This window comes from Mesoplodon bidens (genome assembly GCF_964165515.1).
Source record: "Mesoplodon bidens genome assembly, chromosome: 11".
In the NCBI taxonomy this organism is placed as follows: Eukaryota; Metazoa; Chordata; class Mammalia; order Artiodactyla; family Ziphiidae; genus Mesoplodon; species Mesoplodon bidens.
The window spans coordinates 19,768,216-19,792,287 of record NC_138167.1 but is presented as its reverse complement, the minus strand read 5'-3'; the positions used below and the strand labels follow the sequence as shown (position 1 = coordinate 19,792,287).

General features: G+C 35.8%; 2 protein-coding genes across 2 annotated transcripts in view; one reads left to right on the top strand and one right to left on the bottom strand.

The window, feature by feature from the left end:
- The window catches only part of DNAI7 (dynein axonemal intermediate chain 7), a 75,002-nt gene extending 61,288 nt beyond the window's left edge, over positions 1-13,714 (top strand). Inside the window, exons 9-14 of the mRNA XM_081248304.1 lie at positions 125-200; positions 6,016-6,132; positions 8,741-8,955; positions 10,366-10,533; positions 12,486-12,599; positions 13,426-13,714. Of these exons, the coding sequence (XP_081104430.1) occupies positions 125-200; positions 6,016-6,132; positions 8,741-8,955; positions 10,366-10,533; positions 12,486-12,599; positions 13,426-13,704 (969 nt within the window). The 3' untranslated portion in view covers positions 13,705-13,714. The remainder of the gene's footprint in view (positions 1-124; positions 201-6,015; positions 6,133-8,740; positions 8,956-10,365; positions 10,534-12,485; positions 12,600-13,425) is intronic.
- A 468-nt stretch (positions 13,715-14,182) lies between these two features.
- Positions 14,183-24,072, bottom strand: part of IRAG2 (inositol 1,4,5-triphosphate receptor associated 2) — a 54,915-nt gene continuing 45,025 nt past the window's right edge. Inside the window, exons 16-22 of the mRNA XM_081248305.1 lie at positions 21,244-21,391; positions 20,290-20,333; positions 18,323-18,385; positions 18,156-18,205; positions 17,758-17,859; positions 15,545-15,652; positions 14,183-14,437 (exon numbers count right to left, since the gene is read on the bottom strand). Coding sequence (XP_081104431.1) covers positions 14,194-14,437; positions 15,545-15,652; positions 17,758-17,859; positions 18,156-18,205; positions 18,323-18,385; positions 20,290-20,333; positions 21,244-21,391 — 759 coding nt within the window. The 3' untranslated portion in view covers positions 14,183-14,193. The remainder of the gene's footprint in view (positions 14,438-15,544; positions 15,653-17,757; positions 17,860-18,155; positions 18,206-18,322; positions 18,386-20,289; positions 20,334-21,243; positions 21,392-24,072) is intronic.

Below are 24,072 nucleotides of genomic sequence, written 5' to 3'. Positions count from 1 at the left end.
TGTCCATCTGAGGCCCTGGAATTAAGGTAGCAGAAATCTAGTGGGAACTGGAACAGGAAGAGAGTGAATCTGGGCTGCAGCAGACACTGACGATCACACCCATCTGTCCTTGTGTTCTCTGTAGAGTTCTGTCCAGGAAGAACCTGAAGCCACAAAATATGAACTGGAAATGAAATTATTAAGTGAAACAGTTTTAGCAGGTATTCCTCTAAATTACATTTTTAGAATTTAATTTTATTGGGATTTTTCTGCTTATAAAAGAAATGCAGGGACATTGTAAAAAAAAAAAAACTCAGATGTTGCAGAAGTATAAAGTGAAAATTCTTCCTCATCTGTCTTCTGCTATAACCAATGTTAACAACTTTTTAAAATTTGTGCAATCTCTCTCTGTCTGTCTCTGTTTCTCTCTCTTTTGGTTTTAAATAAAACCATGGGATCATATCATACAGATGTTTTTGTTGAAAATTACTTTTTTTCACCTAATAATATTTGTCATTGTACATACATACATAGAACACAATATATATTCTGCTTAAATGAATAATATTCAACAAGATTCTAAGTCAGAGCACATTGGTAACCTTGCTTTTTTTTTTTTTTTTTTTTTTTTGCGGTACGCGGGCCTCTCACTGTTGTGGCCTCTCCCGTTGCGGAGCACAGGCTCCGGACGCGCAGGCTCAGCGGCCATGGCTCACGGGCCCAGCCGCTCTGCGACATGTGGGATCCTCCCGCACCGGGGCACGAACCTGCGTCCCCTGCATCAGCAGGCGGACTCTCAACCACTGCGCCACCAGGGAAGCCCAGTAACCTTACTTTTTAAAGTATCTGTATAATGTCATCCAATAATGGGACATTATTTAAATCCTTATTAGTAGACAAGATTATTTCTAATTTTTTTTATTATTATAAGCAGTGTTGCACTGAACATTCTCAAGCACATGTACATGATCAGAAATTTTTCAACACTTCTGTATTCAGTCTTATCCTGGCAAATAGAAACTGGATATAGTTTTAATATGTCAAAATGATAGTGATGTCTAATTTGAAAATCTTTTAGTTCGAGATGTATATACATGTTTTCCACTAACTTTATCATTATGCTTCTTTCCCAGTAACTTCTAAGGAATATACTTTTTATATATTTCTTAGCATACTTTTTTATAACAGGCTTCTTGTCTACTTCACTTTTTCCAATACACTTTTGTGTCAGCAGTCAACTAGGTTTATATCTTTATAATTTTTCTATAATCCTTATGAGATAATTTTCCTGTTAGAAATATGATAATATATTCAATTCATGAAACTCTATCAATAATACCAAGGTTTCTACATGGTGATCCCCAAATAATATATATCATAAATAGTCTAAATTGGGACACAGTATTCTTTCTGACTTTCTTTTCAGGTAAATGGACTATTAGTTAGATACATTTGAAAATTACTTAAGGTATACATTTTATTGAATGTATACAAGGAAAAGGGGGCAATTGCTTAACTGGAATTTTCTCTGGATATTTCCATTTATTTTCAGTGCCTAATCTCTGTGGGTTAAATTCAGTGCCATCTCAGTGTGCTTCCTTTAATGGGAGAGGAAAATTGTAATGATAAATAATAAGACTAACAGTTCCTGAATTTTTACTATGGGTCTGGCACCAGTTCTAAACTCCTTTCTTGTATTAAATCACAGCTCCCCCAAATTGTAGAAGATAGATACTACTATTATATGCATTTGTTGAGGAAGGAACTGAGACTAGAGTTGTTAATTAGCATATCTTGTATAAGGTCACACAGCTAGTCAAGGGCGGAACCTGTAAGGGTCTGATTTCCTCTTCTTATCTATTACACTCTATTGAAAGAATTTTGGTGAAAGGTGGGAATGATGGTATGTGACATCAGATATCCCCTGATTGTGCACTGAGATTTATGGGATCATAGAATTTCCCTGTAAAATGTCTGAACACAAAGATTATCCAGTCCAGTTTCTTCACTTTCAAACCTCCATCCCTGTCTTTCTATAAGCTGGGCCTATTTTTGTTGAAAAAAAAAAAAATTAGCTTTCATTTCATATATGGGCCAAAAATTTTTTATAACATTTTACTTCTTTCAGATTTTTAGCTCCATAATGTCCAATTAAAAAAATTTAATTTGTCAGTTATTAAATTTTGTGTTAAACCACATTTGATCTTTTATAATGAAGGTTAGCAGGGTATGCCACCTCAAAATCTGCCACTTTGGCATAAGAATTATTTTGAGCTGAAAACAGTTAAAAAGATGCAAGAAAAGGTCCTTACCCTCCTCCTATTTGCCTAAAAGCAGGGCATAAACTTTCAAAAGTGTTTTTCCTCCCCTCTCTACCAGGAGGGACAAAGGTTAATTCCCAGAGACAAGTTTAGACCCCATCAGCCTGGAGAGGATGCCAGAGGAATTTACATAACAGGCTTTATCTCTGCCCTTGGAAGCCTAAAACTGCTTTCCTTTGTCCTGTTATCTCTCCACAAATTTATTATTCTTTGTAGAAGATGCTATATAAGCCAGAGTTCTAAACCACCTCTTTGAGTTACCAATTTTTCTCAGGGTATCTCCCATGTATACGTGAGGTGTACATGTTAATAATTCTGTTCATTTTTCTCTTGTTAATATCTGTCTTTTATTACAGGAGTCTTGGCCAAGAACTCAGAAGGGTAGTGGGAAAATTATTTTTCCTCCCATACAGAAAACCATATTTTTAAAGTTTTTATGTTAATAGTAACACATCCTTATTGTATACAAATTCCTATAATGTTAGTATATAAAATATAAATGGGGCCCTCTCCTGCACCCTAACATTATGCATGCCTATTCCCACTTTCAAGCTTAGCTTTGTGAATAGTTTTGAATCAACCACATTTTGAAAATATTTAGCAGCTAAATAAAAACTTCATTTACCTGTATTAGAACATTTTCATTTTCCCACTAAGAAAATACAGAAATGTTATGTTCTATTTAGAAACTGAACTAATCTGATGAATTTCAGCGCAGTTGTTGCTGTTAGAGAATGCCCCTGAAAAGCCATATTTCTCTGAAGAAAATGAGGTTGATTTATGCCAATTCACAGCTCTGGGTGGAGTGCACCACTTGGATATTTTGGAGCTTCCTCCACAGTGTAAACCGAGGAAGGGCTGGATGATTGTGGAAGTAGGTTAATTCTTGAATCAAAATTTATGAATAAAATAATTTCTCATGCTTTTACTTCATCTCAAACGATCTAAACATCTAATGAATTTAACCCTATTAAGCAAGCACAAAGGAAACAATGTAATTTTAAACTGTCTTGAATGTATAAATTTGAATCAGGTACTAAAGGAAAGGAATCTGAAATAATATGGATTTTAAAACTAGAATTCATACATGTTAACTTAATTGTAAACCTATAGCACTATGATTATATTGTGCCAATTTGGCCTTAATAATGACAGTCTATTTCAGAGGCTGGCAAGCTTTTTCTGTAAAGGACCAGATGGTAAATATTTTCAGCTTTGTGGGCCATACCAGCTCTGTCGCAACTCCTCAACTCTGCCACTGTAACATTAAAACAGTCATATGTAAATGAACGGGCATCGCTGTGTCCCAGTTAAACTTTATTTACAAAAACTGGTGGTGGGCTGGATCTCTCGGGGACCACAGTTGGTGGACTCTGGTCTAAATCAGTGGTTCCCAGCATGTGGTCCCTTGACAAGAAGCATCAGCATCATTTGGCATCATCTGGGAATTTGCTAGAAATGCAAATTCATGGGCCCCACCTCAGTCCTACTGAATCAAAAACTCTGGAGGTGAGACTCAGCAGTCTGTGTTTTAGCAAAACACATTCCAAACTTTGAGAACCACTGGTCTGGATCTTTGATATACAAAGTGTGGTCTATGAACCTGAAGCATCAGCATCACCTGGGAACTTGTTAGAAATGCATAATTTGGTGTTTCACCTCAGATCTACTTCATCTGCATTTTAACAGGACCCTAAGGTGATTCATATGCACATTAAAATTTGAGAAGCACTGATCCAGGCAATGCCAATGCTGCTGATGTACAGATAGCCCACATGAGTAGTAAGGATACCGATGGTAGCAGTTGTTCATCATTTTTCAAGGAGTTTCTCACTTCTGTTTCAATAAGCAGTAACACTTGCGCTAGCATTGGCTTGGTTTAACTTTTGGTGGCCTATGTCCCAGATACACCCACTTATGTTGTCATGGCCCCTTCCTCCTTCCTTTCTTTCTCTCCTGCCCTTCTTTTCTTTCTCCCTGCTCCCTCCCGACCCCCTCCCATCCCCATCTCTCTGCTCTAACACATCATGTACATAGATTGTCAGGCACTTCTCCCCCACAATCCTATCCATTAAGGATCTTCATGCATTCTTGAATTAGAGAGGTATTTCTCATTTTTTTTTCCATTATCACCCCTCTAAGGAGTCTTTGTAGACATTTTTTTCCCAACTGCCCCCTTGCCAAACTATTAATACCACAGATATACTGTGTATCTGCTTATGTGCTATATGTGTTTCTGTATTTTATACCTAAAAGAGTACAATTGTTTCATGATCCCCCTAAGCTAATTTTTACCCTCTTAGGGATGATATTGCTGTTCCCCTCACCTTCTCCCCACAAACGAGAATGCAGTTATTAGGGTGAACGTGGGGAGATAATCTGGTCTGTAGCCACTTTGAAGAATCTACTTGAATCAACCTTCCCTACCTCAGGGATAATTGAAGGACAGGGAGGAGTCCAAGAAAGACACCCTTTGGTGGAGGTAGGCCTTCAAAACTCTTTATCCATAGGAAGGTCCTACCCTGAACTGGGAATTTCAAGGATTCATCCAAAGAGTTGTTGTTCTTGAATTTTGACAGGATATCCTGATACCACCACTCCAGGCTCCCAGTTTGAGCCCAGAGTATCCTCCTTCACACCTGTTTTTCTCTGCTGCAACAAAGAGGCCTTCCTCCTTTTTTCCAAGTCCCTTTTTAATAATCTCACACGTCCCCTAGAAATTTTCCCCATCCAATCTTTTCCTCTATTTTGTAACTTTTTTGTTTGTTTGTTTGTTTGTTTTTGCAGTACGCGGGCCTCTCACTGTTGTGGCCTCTCCCACTGCGGAGCACAGGCTCCGGACGCACAGGCTCAGCGGCCATGGCTCATGGGCCCAGCCGCTCTGCGGCATGTGGGATCTTCCCGGACCGGGTCACGAACCCGTGTCCGCTGCATCAGCAGGCGGACTCCCAACCACTGTGCCACCAGGGAAGCCCTATTTTGTAACATTTTTAATCTTCCCCCCCTTTCCTAGATCCTTCTCTGCTAAATTCTGATAATGGACAAATCTCCTTTATCCCACAGACATCTGCCCTTGGCTTAATTTACTTTCTCCCCACCCTTGCCCCAGAGCTTTTTTGAGAAATAATTGAAATATAACATTGTGTAAGTTTAAGGTATGCAATATGATGATTTTTAATTAATTTCATTCATTTGTTTCTACACTTCTCAAAAGGTTGCTTATACTTCTTTCTGTCTTTCCACACACACCCTAACCAAGGTATTGGAACATGGGATTTGGAATCCTGTAGATCTTTTTTTGACTTCTGGCACCTTCTTGAAGTCATTTTGTAATCTTTGGCACATTAATTGATTTCTGTAAGTCCCAGTTATCTTCTCTGTTAAATATATGCCTTGTAGAGTTACTTGGAGGGATAAAATGAATAGTTAAGTCCCAGCCAGCATAGAACCTGGCCCACAGGAGGGTTCTGAATTACATTCAAATGTCGTGGGTTTTTTTTCCTCAAATCATTATCTTTAATTTTATTGTGACATTTTGTTAGTCAATCTATAGTTAAATGTGACCAAACTGCAGTGCTTATTTAAAATAACTGTATAGTTTATTCAGCAGTATTTACATCTTTAACTGTTACCAGTCAGATTCTAACTTGGTATTATTTTGGTCATTTTTAAAAGATACTCAAAGAAGGATTACAGAAATATACATATCCTCCAGAAACTGCAGAAGACTTTGAAACAGAAAACGCTTTCCCACCCATAGAGGTCATGCTTGAAGTTCATGAGAACGTAATCTTTTTTGAGAATCCTATGGTTGCAAGGTGGGATGCTGAAGGTACAGCAATGCCTTAACCAGCTTTGATAATTATGTAATGAAAAGAGATACAGTAATATAAATTCTTAAATCAAATTAGGAAATGCAGCGTGTAAACTGAGTTTCTAATCTTACGTATTTCTCTGCCAATTCTAGGGTCTTTGTTTTGTTTGCTCTTGATGGAAAAGAATAGGGATTGGAGTTTTTTATAACTATTAGTTGCTGAAGTGTTTATATCTGCCATATTCTCTGAGAAATTTCTTTATGTTTATACAATTAAGTTTTTTAAAAAAAGGAAATGAACAAAAATATCAAGATAGTATAGCAAATCAAAAACAAACATATGAAAAGCCTACTCTCTCTTGAAATGGCCAAATAATTCACACTGGGGTGATTAAAATTTGATTATTTTAATGCTAATGATTTATAAGTTGCAAAGCTTATTACAGCCAGGTAGTGAGGATGTGGAGTGGGCAAATGGGAAACCTGAGAAATAGGAAAACTAGCCACTGTATGCCTCTTTATAACTTTTGACTGTTGAATCATGGGAAATTATTGCTTATTCAAAATGTTAAATAAATATCAATAAAATCAGAAGTACTAACAGAAATACGAGCCAATAATCCACCAGTCATTAACAGATACCTTATTTGGGGTTGGCTGGCTAAACTTTGAAAGGTCTCGGTCTTGTGAATTAATATATGCACATTTTGGGGCTCTTAGATGAAAGCCAAATAGCTTTGTTTTTAGTGTAGGTGGATTATTCTACATCCATCTATTTATTTGTGAAAGGGTTTACATACTAGATGATAGGTTTAGAACAGATAAGATCACTAAAGCACAGAGCTATTACTTTAGTTAATGGGGGCAGAGAATTTAGAGAATATTTTATACTTTAAACTTTTTCATGGTTGCTACAATACTCCATATTTTTGCTTGTATAGACATAGCCACAAGACATTATTTATTCTAGAAATAATTTATATATTAAAAACAGTATTTTTATCAATACATTAAACCATAAAGTATATCAAAATGAACATTAATTTTTTCCTTTCATGTTGCTTTTAGAGGTTTCACTTTTCCTTTCCTTTAATGGTAATGTTCCTAAATATTTATCACATTAAAATTTATTCATACTCAGTTAGTATTAGACAAGGTAAATTATCCCACATGATTCAGGGAAATACAATATGTAAAAATTGACTCTAACTACAGTAATTATACGACAATAATCTACAACTCCAGTAATTTTTAAACCATGGGGAAACATTTTTGCCAGGAAATACTAGAAAGTTGAAGAATTTATTTATAGGCAATACTTAATTTCTACGTTTACAAATTAAAATAATTTTGTTAATGTAAAAACAAAAAGAGGAATTATAAAGAACTTAGTTTTCCAATATAATTGTATTTATTATATTGAATTTAAGACTCAAAAATAGTTAGTGAAACCCTCCATGTGAGAAGAGGAGAAAGCCAAGTGGGAATGAAGAGGGTATTCTAGAAAGATAATGATTCATTTGTTCCATAAATATGCTAATCAATAAGAAAGATAGAGATAAATGAGACGTAGTTCCTTCTTCCAGGAGTTTTCAAAGTTGTAGGAGAGGCAGAGAGGGAAAAAAATCAGAAGTGCTAAGGAGCAGAACAGTGGCTGGGTCCATCTGGAGAGTTATGGAAAGCTTCTCCTAGGGTGGAATATTGAACAGGTCCTTAAGAGACTAAGAGAACATTCACATGTAAGTCTTCTGTGGACATATGTCTTCATTCCTCTTGGGTATATCCCTAGGAGTGGAATTGCTGGGTTGAATGGTAAATTGATGCTTAACTATTTAAGAAACTCGCCAAATTGTTTTTCAAAGTAGCTGTACCAGCAAGATACGAGGTTTCCCATTTCTCCACATCCTTGCCAACATTTGTTATTATCTGTTTTTTTGATTATAGCCACTCTGGTGCGTGTGAAATGGTAGTTTGTGGTTTTAATTTGTATTTCCCTAATGACTGGTAATGTTGAGCATCTTTTTTAATGTATTTACTATACTTTTGTGAACCTTCTTTGATGAAATGTTTATTCAAATCTTTTGCCCATTTTTAAGTTGGGTTGTGTTTTATTATTGAGTTGTAAGAGACAGAGAATACTACCTATTATATGATTGTATTTAATGAAAAGTCCAGAAAAGGCAAATCTTTAGAGACAGGAAGTATATTAATAGTTGCTTGGGGCTGGTGATGGGAATGGGAATTAACTATAAACGGACATAAGAGATCTTATTTGGAGGATAATAATGTTCTAAAACTGAATAAAACTGGATGGTGATGATGGTCGCACAGCTCGATAAATTTACTAAAAATAATCGTATACTCAAGACAGGTGAATTTTAAAGTTGTTTAAAAAGAAAGATGAAGAGAGTTTCTCTAAGAGATAAAGGAAGAGTCCTCTAGGAAGAAAGAATGGCATGTGCAGAGGCTCAGAGGTATATGATGTTGTTGCAGCTGGCTTTTTGTGGAGATTCTATTCTAAATGTGAAAAATCAATTTATACATATTTCAGTTATGGGAGTGGTTTCATTCTTATTTTTGCAGAGCAAAAAATGGAACTAATGTCACATTCTTCCTAATTATAAAGGTAAACACTGGAAAACTGATGGCATCAGCAATGTATCTTACAAATCGGAAGACAGACTTATAACATTCAGCCTGGAAACTTTTGGCCCTGTTACCTTGATTCAAGATGCTCATGTTAATATGCCATACCAGTCATGGGAGCTAAGACCACTGGATGTGAATAAAGTACTTCTGACTGTGACTACAGTATTTACTGAGATTCAAATACAAATTAAGGTAAACTGCTGTTATAGCAAGTCATATCAAAGAGCTGAATCTCTTTGATGACTGTAAGTGTGTCAAAGCAATAAATCACTGCTGATTTACATATTGAAATGTGTCTTTTATAAATCTATTTACAGTATACCTTGAACTATAATTTCTAAATGAAATATAAATTAAATAGATAAGAAATAACATGTAATAAGTAAAGTACAAATTTGCACCCTAAAGTTACTAGGAATAGAACAATTGGTGAAGCTATAAGCCTGGTTGCAGTATGACTTTCAGAGTTTTTGATCCACTCTATAGAGGCTTCCTGATCTTATCACCTAGCCATTTGAAATCCCTTTTCAGTGCCTCCATTGCTCGTCACTCAGAAATTACAGTCTGAAATTTAGAGACACAAAAAGTAGATTTAGTGGTTGCCTGAGGCTGAGGGTGGGAATGAGGATTAACTGTAAATGGACATAAGGGATTTTATCGGAGGGATGAAAATGCTGTAAAACTGATTTATGGTGATAGTTGCACCACTCAGTAAAGTTACCCAAAAAATCACTGGACTGTGCACTTGGGTGAATTTTATGATATGTAAGATATACCTCATGAAAGTTGTTTTTAAAAAGAGAGAGAGAAAAAAAAAAGAGAACCTGAAATTCCTTATGACTATGGCAGGAAGGCTAGAATATCATCAAATTTGGCTTTTAAAGTCAGATGAGAGATGTGAACTCTGTACACCTTCAAATTGCCACTTTGCAGACATTTTTTTTATTATTAAAAAAATTATTTATTTACTGTGGCCGTGCTGGGTCTTCATTGAGGCAAACAGTCTCAGTAGTTGTGGCGCACAGGCTCTCTAGTTGCAGCACGTGGGCTCTAGAGCATGAGGGCTCAGTAGTTGCAGCATGTGGGATCTTAGTTCCCTGACCAGGGATTGAACCCGGGACCCCTGCATTGGGAGCATGAAGTCTTAACCACTGGACCACCAGGGAAGTCCCACCACTTTGCAAACTTTAAAACTGGATAATAATTTTGCATTATTATGTTAAAATTTTATTATATATGTATAAAAAATTATGATCCTTAAAAGTTGCAACATGATTGCTGTCAAATAGCTATTATATATCAATATGAACACATGCAGTATTCTTAGATCATAATTTATAAAGTAGGAGACCTGAGAGATCCTTCAGTTTAGTCCCTGGATTGCTCAGATGAGCCCAAGAAGAGTTAATAAACTGCTTAAGGTAACGTGGAGACTTTGCAGTGGAGCTTTTGGATCAGGCCTAAAACATATCTGTCCTGCATTCTTTTTAATATAGGATTTTGTTTTAATAGTGTAAAGAACCTAACAGCTGGACCTAGAATGCTAATGAGGTAATAGTTTTTTAACTTGTATAAACATTTCTTTTTTCTTATTGAAACTAGGAAAACCTCTGCATGTTAGCATCAATCAAACTAAATAACAAAAAGCATTCCTCTATTTTGGAAGAAAAGTGGATGACTCCTGTTTCTTTCATTATTGCTTTGAAAGAAGCTGGACTGAATATCTTCCCTACTGGACACTCTCACTTTTATGTTGTTATAAACTATAAGGTAAGAATGAATCTTTCCAAATTTAATGTGCTGGACATTTAGAATGTTAGCAAGTATTAAATTTTATATAAATCTTAAGGTACACCAATGGTTTTCTATATTCACTTATATAAGATTATAGTTAGGAAGGAATAAATAGCATGACCAAAAATCCAGGGTTCTCTCAAATTTAATAATCTGTTGTATGATCTTCATAATGACACATGGAGCATAACCACAGCTGGTCAGTTTAGTGCAAAGGTAGTCTGAGCAACTTCCCATTTCGTATGCTTTCTTTCTCCTTCCAGACTGGATACATGTAAGATTTCTTAAAAGAGTAAATGACGCAGCAGTTTCCCAAATATGATAAGTCAGGCAAAATTAGACATACAAGGACCACCAAACCCACTTCCTTCTATTTCTCGACAGAGCCTCCCTGTCTGCGTACAGCTTCATATAACGCATAAGTTTAGTTAAATGAGATCCTTCCATGTTAAACTGTGAGCTCCTTGAGGGGGGTGGCCGTTTCTTAATCAACTTTGATTCTTCTAGTACCAAGCCTATTCCTAGAATACAGTAGATGTTTAGCAAATATTTATGATGCATGAATGAAGACAAAGTGGCTTCTAATCATGAAAGGTGTTTTGGGCAGTTCTATACTCAAGAACAAGTTTATAATATACCAGAAAATGGCAATATAGGTAGACACAACATTTGAAAATAATCCTGTCAATAAGAGTGTATACATATATGCGTAGGGAAAAAAAACCAACCTTAGTTTTAGTAACTCAAATTGCCAGTTACTCTACAAATGCTGAATGTCATATACTAGTCATCTTTTCAGAATATTATACTCAAGACTTTTTTTTTTTCTGAACACCTATATTCTAGACATTGTTTTAGATGCTTAGGAAACAGTGAATAAAACACAGGTCCCTGCCCTTGTGGAGCTTACATTCTAGTTGAGGGAGGCAAAAATAAACAACAAACATAATAAACAAAATTATCTTATATGTCAAAAGGTGCTAAGTGGTATGGAAAAAGGAAAGTAACAATACCAAATAGGGTGTAGGGGGAGAGAGGTTCAATAAGGAGACAAGATTTGAGCAATGCTTGAAGGTGGGGAATTTAGCCAAGTTGATATCTCTGGAAGGATATCAGCTTCCAGGTGGAGAGAAGACCTGGGGAAAGAGCCCAGAGGGCGTGTCCTGATGTGTTTGAGGATGGGAGGAACAGCAAGGAGGCCGGGGTGCCAAGAGAGCAAAGGGAGAAGAGCAGGGGATAAGGTCAGAGAGATAATGGGGTGTACGGGGGATGTCAGGCCACAGAGGCCCTTGTGGAGCATAGTTAGGACTTTGGATTCTACTCTGAAAAGGGAAGCCATTGCTCCGTTTTGAGAAAGAAGTCATGTAATCTTACATTTTATTTTATTTTTTTAATATGTGAATTTTATTTTTTAATAGTTTTTTAAAATTTTTATTGGATTATAGTTGATTTACAATGTTGTGTTAATTTCTGCTCTACAGCAAAGTGAGTCAGTTATACATATATACATATATTCACTCTTTTTTAGATTCTTTTTCCATATAGGCCATTACAGAGTATTGAGTAGAGTTCCCTGTGCTGTACAGTAGGTCCTTATTAGTTATCTATTTTATATATAGTAGTATGTATATGTCAATCCCAATCTCCCAATTTATCCCCCCCCAGCTTTTCCTCCCTTGTTAACCATAATTTTGTTTTCTACATCTGTGACTCTATTTCTGTTTTGTAAGTAAGTTCATTCGTACCATTTTTTTAGATTCCACTTATAAGTGATATCATATGATATTTGTCTTCTCTGTCTGATTAACTTCACCCGACTTACATTTAAATGGATCTGTGTTGAGACCAGACCAGACTGTAAGAGCCCAAGGATGGAAGGGAGACTAGAGAGGCTCTACGATCAACTCTATTTGTTTGTATATTGACAGCTTCCTTTGGTAGAAGTGAAAGCTTATCGACAAATGGCCCTGTTAAGTTCTGCTTTTGCGTTTGGTTGGAGCAAGTGGAATACAGTATGTGATTCTAAAAAAGTTGTATTTCAGGTATAGTATGCAAAAACCCCATTAAACTATTTTGTGCTCCAAAAGAAGATACTCAAAAGCTAAATGAATGTAGACCATGGCTTCTCCTTTTAAAAAGGTGAAAAAGATTAACATTCAAAATGGAGTTTTACAACTTCATTTTCTTTAATTTTGTCAAAAATATAAAACCAAACCATGTAAAGGTTATACTTTCATTGTCCATTATGGTATCAAATGCTCTTGATTTCAGGCTTAGAGACCTTATCTCTCTTTACATCAGCTGAAGAACAAATGTCAGCCTTTCACGTGAATATATCTATGATTCACAGACTTTCTCCTCTGAGAGGGTTAGGCCTCCAGTTTAACTTTCTGGCACATTTCCTACTGCCTGATAAAGAATTTATCTTATAAAATTCTACAAGATGACTGATGAATATTTTAGCATAAATGAGCCACCATATTTATTTATCTTGTTTATTGTGTGTTTCTCCTATTACAATATAAGCTCCTTGAAGACAAGGTTTTTATGGTTGCGGTTGTTAGTTACTCATTAATACGTTTAGTTATTTTTTCTTTGTTGTTGTTTTATCCCCAGCACCTAGAACAGTACCTGACACTTGAAGCCACTCAATAAATATTTTTTAAGGAATTAATACATTTTGATAAGTTCCATAAACACCAAGGTATAAACAGTTTCATGCTTTAAAAAAAAATGGGACATTAAGACTGTTTCTTTTTATCTTAGCAATTCAGGGAACTCAACTGAGCCCTTCAAATAAAATACACTACTGTCAAAATACCCAATAAAAGAGGAACTATTAACATATTTTTCTTTCTTTTTCTTTAGGTGAGGGAACACCTTCCTAAAGAAGAACCCATTCAAAATCCTAATTGGACCCTTTTAATGTTTAGTGGTGATAGGGCACAAAGTCTCAAAATCAATGAATCCAGTGATGCATTCTCTGAAGCCCTTAAAGAAGAAACTGAGTTTCATTCTACTTTATATCACATGGTTAAGGATTTTGCTTCTAAAGAAGCAATGAAGAAAGTTAGGTGTTCCAACTGCCAGTTTGTTGACTCTGTATGCCACATGCTACTCTCAACTAGATTACTCAGCTATTCTTAATCCCCACTGATCAATTTTATTCAGTATGAAGAATGAAGCAACTTGGAGAAAAATCCAGTATTCCTACAATAAAGTGTAATGAGTGAACATATGCCAAATAGGCTGTTAAAATGATCTAATCAGCATTTTATACTCAAATTTTATTTTCTAAGAATTAGGGGTTTTTTCCTTATGCATGTGACCTACTGAGACTTCCAACATTCACCGTATGAAAATTTGAATGGTTCTTTATTTCAATAAATTTTAACAAACAATAATATCTCCTCCTCAAAAAGCTCATTAAAAAATCATATAGGTGGGCTTCCTCCCCATTGTATTTTAGTTAGGAAGGTAATCACAAAAAGAGGGAATATAAAATATCTTACAGTCATTCTGAGAACCTCTGGTTCCATGCTATCATTTCCCAGCTAAAAGTTACTAATTTACAAAGTTCAGATACTGAAACTTTAAAAATCAAGATTAGCATTAGCACGTTAGGATGTGCTGCAGTCACACTGGCGGTGGCCCATTGTGTTGGAGTCTGGTAAATGGCCACAAGATATGTTCTAGAGACATCCAGGAGTCCCCATCCTGTGTGGGAGCGGCATCCACAGACTTCTGGAAAAATCGGCCTGTGAAGAAGCTCATCAATGCCGCAAATAGTACAACGAACGCGACAGAAAGCCAGAGTGCCTTATTGGCCTCTCTGATGGAAGTCTTGAGGTTTGTTGCCCAGGAAGCTATTGTGTTATAACTACAAGGAAAACACAAAATCAGCATGTGGTAATCACAATAATCTGTTATTAGAAACACTCCTTTTGTCAACAGTAATCAAGTCATGCATCTGCCCTGCATAATTCCACCAACACTTCCTCATAATAAGCTACATAGTATGATCTAGCCTCTTGGCTTTGGCCACAATCTGCTCCCTACACCCCTTATAATTTTTAGAATTAAAGAAATGATGTGCTAAGGTAGGAATCTGAAAATTATGTGATTTAGGCATTATTTAACTCCTAACAAGTACATTTGAGTATTAAGTTCATTTTTTCAATCAGGTAAGGCAATTTATATTCCTGGGGTAGAAGAAATAATGTTATTCATTGGGTAGAGCAAGATATATGTACTTATAAACATGTCACTTATTTCTCACCATACCCTGGACTTTTGCTGTACTGAAATGCTAAAATTCCTTTTAGAAACACCCACCAAAAAAGCTAATTACAGCATCACATAAGTCTTTGAAAATAGTTAACTATGTGTTTCACATGTGCTAATTCATTTACTCATGACAGCAAAGCAATTACATAGGTACTATTATCATCTCTATTTTATAGATGAAGAAATCAGTGCTCAAAAATGGATGAACTTGCCTGGGTCACACACAGAGAGCTAATTCAAGCCTGGGCCATCTGGTTCCAAGGCCAAGTTGTTAACACTGTGAACTCACCTGCCTCTTGTAGTTCATAGGTTCAGGGCTAATTGTTAAACACCATATGGAGTTTGTTATTCATCTTAAATTTAACTTTTTTTTTTTTTTTTTTTTTTTGTGGTACGTGGGCCTCTCACTGTTGTGGCCTCTCCCATTGCGGAGCACAGGCTCCAGACGCGCAGGCCCAGCAGCCATGGCTCACGGGCCCAGCCGCTCTGAGGCATGTGGGATCCTCCCGGACCGGGGCACGAACCAGCGTCCCCTGCATCGGCAGGCGGACTCTCAACCACTGCGCCACCAGGGAAGCCCAAATTTAACATTTTGAAAGGTGTTTTAGTAAAGTAATTTGATTAAGATTAATTCTGCTAACCCTGCCTTACCTTTCCCCATTCCACCAAAATGGTATCATTTAGCAAGTAGACAACTTACATTGAAAAGACATCCCATTTTGATGGATTATTTTTCTTTTCAGAAAGACTTAGCTTTCTTGTTCTTTCTACTGTTTCTTCTTCAGGTGGTTCTGAGTCATCTTTAGTTCTGTAAATAAATGTTTTTAAATATTAAACTGGATAATGTGCTATTATTATTTATAAGATACTGCTACATTTTCCTGTATTACTAAGGAAGCTCACAGATACTCGTTTTGCTTTAGAAAGATTTGATAAATAGCTAATTCTAAAAGTCAAATCACCAACTTTATATTTTTAACCATTTATAGGAATTTAATTTTGTGTGTGTGTGTGTGTGTGTTACGCGGGCCTCTCACTGTTGTGGCCTCTCCCGTTGCAGAGCACAGGCTCCGGACGCGCAGGCTCAGCGGCTATGGCTCACGGGCCCAGCCGCTCCATGGCATGTGGGATCTTCCCGGACCGGGGCACGAACCCGTGTCCCCTGCATCGGCAGGCGGACTCTCAACCACTGTGCCACCAGGGGAGCCCAGGAATTTAATTTTTTAAAGTAACTTTCTGTATTTAGAAAAATAGCAAATGTTTGTTGTAGAAAGTTGGGATGCTAGTCAAAGAACAAATAAAAAGGGGAGATTTACAAAGAACATGTGTAAGTTAGTCAATTCTCACCACTCATAATTAACCAGTGTTGTTACTGTGATTTTCCTTCTCAGCATGTGCGTGTGTGTGTGTCTGTGTGTGTATTAGTAACTACACTTTAAAAAGCAAATGTGGATGCTATATTTCTCCCTCTGTATTCTTCATTCAACGTATCATAAAATTTTTCTCATTAACAATTGATTTTACTCTTTTTTCTGTACGTTTTTTGAGCAGTGCTAAAGTGGAATAACGTCAAAGTGTCATTTCTTCTTTCTCTAAAAAATCTTAATACTTTTAAACATGTTTATGAAGATATGTTTGGTATAAAACTACCTAAAATAAACTATTAGTGGTCAGTGAGCTGGGAAGTAGCAAATGGGTTGACTGTATTTAAATAAAATCATATTATCTAAAGAGGGGTCCTTTACCTGAACAAAACTTGTTTCATTGTTCATGTTCCATGTTTCGTGTTCACTGATGAGTCCCTAGTTGGATTTGAATTTTGAAATCCCAAACTTACAATCCCCTCACAATTGCCAAAGCGAATTGTGTCTCAAAGTTTTTGGTTTTGTTTTTTAGTCAAACACCTATAGGGAATGCATGTGATAGATTTTAGTTTGGTTTTTAAAGGCAACAAAGCCCCAAAGCTAGAATTCTTATAGGATTCTCAAGGTTTCAGTCTTTCGTTTGCGAAAACTTCTCAGTAGAAATCATACCATACTGACAAAAATTTAAAAATAGATTATAATCTTTTCAAGGAAACTCTTAATTTTTTTAACCCAAATCAGAAAATATCCACTATGTTAACTCTAAATCTAAAAAGAGTTCAATACATGCAATTAGACTCCCAGGATTATTTAAAGAAAAAATAAAGGCTTTGAGTGTAGGAACTATGTCTTTTTCATCTTTATATCTCTTAAGCTTGAGCATAGTGTGTCTCACATAACAGGCACGCAATGAACATGTTATAAAATCAACGTAAAATCATTTCATTAAGATCTCTACAGACGAGGAAACTGAGACCAAATAAGGTTAAGCAATTTGTCCAATGTCACCCAAGGATTTAGAGGCAGCATTTCTTCTTGTCCATCCCTCTTGCCCTCTACCTTTCATTATAGAAGTATATTTTATTTGTTTAACTTGCTAGATATAGAGATAGCAATGTAGAGTTTTATGTTTCCCCTAGTCTTCATTTACTTAAAGGGAAGACATGTATATATAATGCGCATATATTACATATTACATTATATGTTGTAAATAATTCATCTAAGTAGATGAAAATTTTATTTCTGGGGCTCTTTATTGACCTTTCCCCCTGATGACAAGAAACCTATACAGGAAAAAAATTCTCTTCACATATCTGGCAAATTCCAGGTTCTTTTCTAACTTAAGAGCTCAAACCTTGAAGTACTGAGTGCTATGAGAGTGAATGTATTAGCAAGTAACATTTATATAGTATTTATAGTTCACAAAATTCTTAAACAATGAAGGATCTTTTTGATGATGCAGCATTGACCTCATCTCCACAGAATAAAAGTGATCCCCACTATGTATGCCCGGCACATCAGGTTAATAAACACATCAAGCTTCACCTACTTTAGTTCACATTTTTCTTCTTCAGCATCTGCCCAGGAATAGGTGCTAATAAATCGATGTAATGAGGGACGATGTTCACTCTGCTTTGACCCCAAAATACGCCTAAATAAAGATGATTATAGCCACTTGTCAAATCAAATACTTCTGTAGCCACTACCAATTTATTTCCCACTACCTAAATCAATACAAAAATGATACATTCTTATTTTTTCCTTGGCATATTCATGTAATGCTTATTTCATAAGAAATAATTTCATGAACATATGCCAATTTTTATAATTATTCTGCATATACTCCATACAAATCAAATGTTACTATATCACTTATTTCAAACATTTACTTTAGCCCAGTTATAAAACAGTAAGGTTCCCAAAGAACCACCATAAAATTACACTTACCAACTGCTTGACCTCCTACTGAATCGGTCATTATTTTCCATCCCAGCCACCTTTAAAGTTCAGATGTTAAGGAAATAATAAAATATGAATTTAGTGAAGTAAATTTATATTTCTGTCATATGAAAATAAATTTGCTTTTGACTAAGAACACTTAGGGATTTGCTTACCATTCCTGCATTTCCAATATTTCTGGGCAAAGAGGCAATGGTCACTCTTCGAAGAGAAGATGGCTACCCAAAGGGGGAAAATGTACACTTAGAAAATTCTCAATGTTTTATCCTTGTATGAAACACTGATGGGTATTCTTGAATGTACACATCCATGTACTTGACCACGGATGAGTTAAACAGGAGACATATTTTCAAGGATTTTGTTATGGCCAGATTGCCTTCCAGAAATATGCTGCCAATTTATAGTCTACCTTCTCCAACAATGGACAATTTTTGCCAATCAAGTAAGGAATATAAAGCTTTCTGTTTAGGTTTCCAGTAACCCTGAACACTGTTTTTCTATGCCAAATAACCCTGTATGTATCTGCTCCGAGAACCACCTGTTTATGATTTTTGCCTATATTAATTTTGTTAATGATATTTCTTGGCAGAATTTTTTTTTTTTTTTTCGGTACGCGGGCCTCTCACTGCTGTGGCCTCTCCTGCTGTGGAGCACAGGCTCCGGACGCGCAGGCTCAGCGTCCATGACACACGGGCCCAGCCGCTCCGCGGCATGTGGGATCTTCCCAGACCGGGGCACAAACCCGTGTCCCCTGCATCGGCAGGCGGACTCTCAACCACTGTGCCACCAGGGAAGCCCTTGGCAGAATTTATTTATTGTTAATGTAGCCAAATCTTTTCATCTCTTTTTTTTAATCTTTGGTCTTGTTTTGTTTTGTTTTGTTTTGGGCCACATTGTGTGGCATGCAGGATCTTAGTTCTCTGACCAGGGATTGAACCCATGCCGCCTGCAATGGAAGCGTGGAATCTTAAATACTGGACCGCCAGGGAAGTCCCTCATCTCTTCCCCTCTTTTGCTACCATTTCTTTTATGCTTGGAAAGGTTTTCCCCAACTCAAGAGGAGATAAATACACACCTATTTAGGGATTTTTTTTCATGGTTTCATTTTTTCCATTTAATACATTTAAGGATGAGTATGACATTATAATGAACGGATGTGTTTATACCTCAGCCTTGAGATTTGTAGAGGAGAATGTTATATTTTGTGACTCTTCACATTTAAATAAGTAGAACTTCAGGAAATAAACTGAGGAAGTTTTATGTGAATTACTTTCTTAAACCACCATTCCTAATTTAATTTTATAGGTTAGTTGAACATCAAAAATATCAAATTGTGGTCCAAAAACCTGGGTTCTAATCATGATTCTATCACTACAGGGTCATAACTAATCACTTAACTTCTGTGAAAGTTAATTTCCTCATCTGTGAAAAAGATTTGGATGGAATGATTTTAAAGTCCTTTACTCAAAAATTCAGTGAAATCTTGATTTTCAAACTGACAAAAACTGCTGGTTGACTTTCAATATCCTGTTTTCTACTTCTACTTAGTAACAAACCCCACTAATTTTTAGTTAGGCATACAGCCTCCAGAATAAAAGCTGTTTTCATCTTATTTCCAGCAAAGAATGAAAAGGGAAATGTTATCTGGGACTTCTAGGAAGTGTCTTCAGAGGTAGAGGAACGCCTGTTCTCGCTTCTTCCTTTTTCTTGGAGCATGACTCAACATAATGCCCAGGACTTGGTACAGAAATGACAAAGCTATCTTAGACTATGAGATGGAAGCAAAGCGCTGAGGTTGATGACTTGGCAAGAGAGACGGGGACGGGGATTTTGTGAAGCTGCTCTGCCATTGTTGGACTGCTTATTCCCAACTTTGGTTTCACATGAGAGAGAAACTATCGTTATACTGGCTTTCCTCTCGCTGCCAGGCAAACTTAATTGATATACAAATATTGCAAGAAGTACAGAAGTGTACATATATAAACATAAACACACACGTATACATACATAACATATATATGAATTAAAATCACTGTTGTTTTATGATTTACATTTAAAGCCATGTTGCTTCAAGTAATATTTTAAAACCATCTCAGCTATAACATTTGATAGACTTTGTTACCTTAGAGTTTAGAGAAGCTGAACGTTTCTTAATTTGGCAGTCACCTGAAAGGGAAAACACATTTGTGGATTTTTGGAATTACATGTGCAATTTAACGCAATGGTCTTAATTCTTTACAAAGAAAAGCAATGGTTAGAAAGTATTTATTTAAGACCCTAGAGACTACTGAGCAATATAAATATCTGATTATCATTTATTTGGTGATTCATAACATTAGTAATCTGAACCAATGGAATACAGTCCTCTATGTCACTGCCAATGTCCACAATGCCTGCCTAGCACAGAGGGGGCACTAAATGAATGTCTGCTGAATCAATGAGTCCAAAATTACAGATCAGAAGATCATCAAATATTATTACTTTTCAAGAAGAGGAAACAGATCATTAAAATGAAAATCCTGCCTATAAACATTCATACTGTCTATTTAAAATAAAACTATAAGATTTATATAAGCCTTCTGTTAAGATATTCTCCATCGTCTCAGATGTCTCCCTATTTTCCAATCTATTGATCAGCTTACTCTGTCACAGTCCTTCCTTGTTCGAGGGATACAAAACCATTGTTGATAAGAGTGGTTCATTTATGCTATTGTGCCTTGCTTTATGTGTGGAGAAAGCCAATTCTAACATATCCTAAGTAAGACAACACTGGGGTGAACTCAATGAGTTGGATTAGTTATATTCTCTCATGTCATCATTTTAATGAAATCTTGGTGTCTACCGTAAAATCCATCTTGTCTCCTAATTTGTTTTCTAACAGACATCTTACTCTGGGCTATATAAATAACAGGAATGAGTTATTTCTTATATTCTATATATCATATCCTTCTAATATAATCTTAACATAAGGGTCTTATGCTAAAGACATTAAATAATAAGAATTAGTAAGAGAGAGAATGAAAAAGAAGAAAGTTAGAAAAACATAACTGATACAATTATCTTAAACTTTTATTACCTTCATCTTCCAGAGGGTTAAAAGTCCTTTCATTTTGCAAAAGAACCTGTTTTAGTTCTTCTAATTCAGCGTGTTCTTTGGCATACATTCTCTTCAGATTTTCTACATGCTGAATCATCACTTCGACGGCTTTACTAACCCGGCTTTCCTAGCAGGAAAAAAAAAAGAACAAATTTACATTGAAAACACTGTTCTTGATACCCAGTTAAAAGACAGTGAATTAGACACGTGCACTTATCTTTACTCCATCCTTAAATCCTACAAAAATGACAAGGGATTTTTCTAAGGCATGAGTAGACAAGGGTAAATAGAATGGAAGAGGATATAACACATTTTTGAACACCTGCCAAGTAGAAGGACCAGTGGTAAATGACTAAGATCTGAAAAGCTGAACCCTAAAAAAATCAGTAAGAAAAGCCTAGAAGCCACCTGGGTTATACCACAGAAAGCTACAAATGCTCAGGAATTAGTGGTGCCTTTCGAATTAAGTTTGAAGATAGAACAGAAGAAATGGTTGAAAATCTGTGTAAAAAGTGATTAGATCCACAGATCCCCTCCCTTACTCAGGTCAGCTGAGCCCCTCTACCACTTTGGTGAAAGACTACAAAAGCTGGCTATCTAGAGAGAGTTAACCAAAGTGTCTGTGGATTGAGCAGTAACAAATAGTTGATGGTGAGTGGATCATACAGAAAAGAATAGATTTAAGCAAAAGGCTATATATATATATATATTGAATCTAGAGATATGGAGCCTTATTCTTCCAACTATCAAACACTTGTAGCCAAGCTTATACTCTCAAGACTGGCAGTTGGAAGACTTTTCTCTGAGGAATCTAACATTGCAAGATGACAGTCTTAAAACTACCAACGTTAAAAAAAAAAACTACCAACGTTAAGAGTATCCCACACAACCTAGCTTGTGTGAAGCTCAGAGCCAACAAGAAACTTCCCCACCCAACATATACAGAGCTCCCAGTCAGCTGTATAGTGGATCATCACTAGTCAGAGGAAAGCCTCTAGCCTGAGAAAAGAAAATCAAAACAAAAGAAAAAAAAAAAAGAAAAAGAAAAAAACTAAAATTTCAATGAAACTATCAATATCTTCAGAAAAGTAATAATAAGTATTGTATCTATGAAATAAGAACAAGATATTAAAAAGCAACATTCTGAGAATTTTTAAAGTCTGGAAATTAAAAATATGATAAAAAATACATAACTTAAGAGAAGAGTTTCAAGATAAAGTTAAGGAAATTTCTCTGAAACTAAAGCAAAAAGACAAAAATTTAGAAAACAGACAAGAAAGGACCAGTTCAGGAGAAAGGAATTCAAGAAGTATAGAAAATGTAGAAAAATTCCATCAAATGTAGAAAAGGAAACAGTTCAAGAAAATCTCTGAACTCAAGAAATAACTTTCCAGCTTAGGACCTAAAACAGTTGTTGAAAATAAACCCATGCCAAGGAAGGACACTAGGGGTAAGAGAATATCCTAAAAGCTTCTGGAAAGTAAAAAGGAGTTATAAACAAAAGTTCAAGGGTCAGAATGGCATCAAAGTTTGATAGCAACTCCAGAAGCTAAGAAGATGAAAAGTTATGAAGGAAATGATTTCTAACCTAGAATCCTTCACCCAGCTACCATAAAGACATAAAGAATAAAGCCATTTTCAGTTATATAACATTTTTAAAAGTTTACCTCCCAGGCATTCTTTCCCTCAGAAAAATGCATGAGATGTTCCACCAAAATAAAAAAGTAAACCAGCAAAGAAGGAGGTATGGGATTCAGGAAATGGGATTCAACTCAAGAAAGAAGTGAAAGAAATCTTTATTTAAGAATTCCTAAGACTTTTGTGGTGAGCCTGAAGAACAGTCAGTTGAGATTGACAGGTCAAAAATCTCTGGAAGCAACATCTCAGTGAAGAAATTGACAGAATACCTGATGAGTTTGAATGTATTGTGAGATCTAGACTCCCTGGGAGAGGCTGAGAATAAATTAGAGATAAGTAAATAGAAAATTAAGCATAACAATCATGGCAAAGGAAAATGATTAACTCCATGAAGAACATGAACATTGTGCAAAGAAGGAAAAGACATCATCATAACAGACTACTGTCTCTGCTATGAATAGAATTTACACGGGCATAATAATGTTTACAGATAATATAGATCTAATATTATTCATCCACTTCTTTTAATTAAAAAAATTTTTATTACAATTTCAACAGACACAAAAAGTAGACAATAAGCCCACACATATCTATTAACCAGTTTCAAGAACCACCAACATTTTGCTATATGAGTTTCATCTCAAGTTTTGAATGCTATTTCTTTTTAAGTACAGGTGATGGACATCATGTTGTTTTACTCATAAACATTTCAGTAACTATCTAAAAAAAAAACAAAATAGGAGTGTATTGTCTTAAATAACCACAATGCCATGATCACGTCTAACAACATTAACAGAAACATCTTATCATCTAATCCATATTCAAATTTCCCCAATTGTCTCAAAAACATCTATTTACAGTTTTGTTCGAATTGGAACCTGACAAAATACATTCATTGTATTTTTTCTTTTGTTTATATTGATGTGTAATTCACAATATAAAATTTACTATTTTAAAGTGAACAATTCAGTGACATTAAGTACATTCACAATGTTGTGCAACCACCACTTCTATCTAGTTCCAAAACATTTTTATCACCCCAAAGTAAAACCCCTTACCCACTAAGCAATTACTCCCCACTCACCACCCCCACCAGAACCTAGCAAACACCAATCTTCTACCTTTCTCTAAAGATTTACCCATTCTAGATACTATATATAAATAGAATTA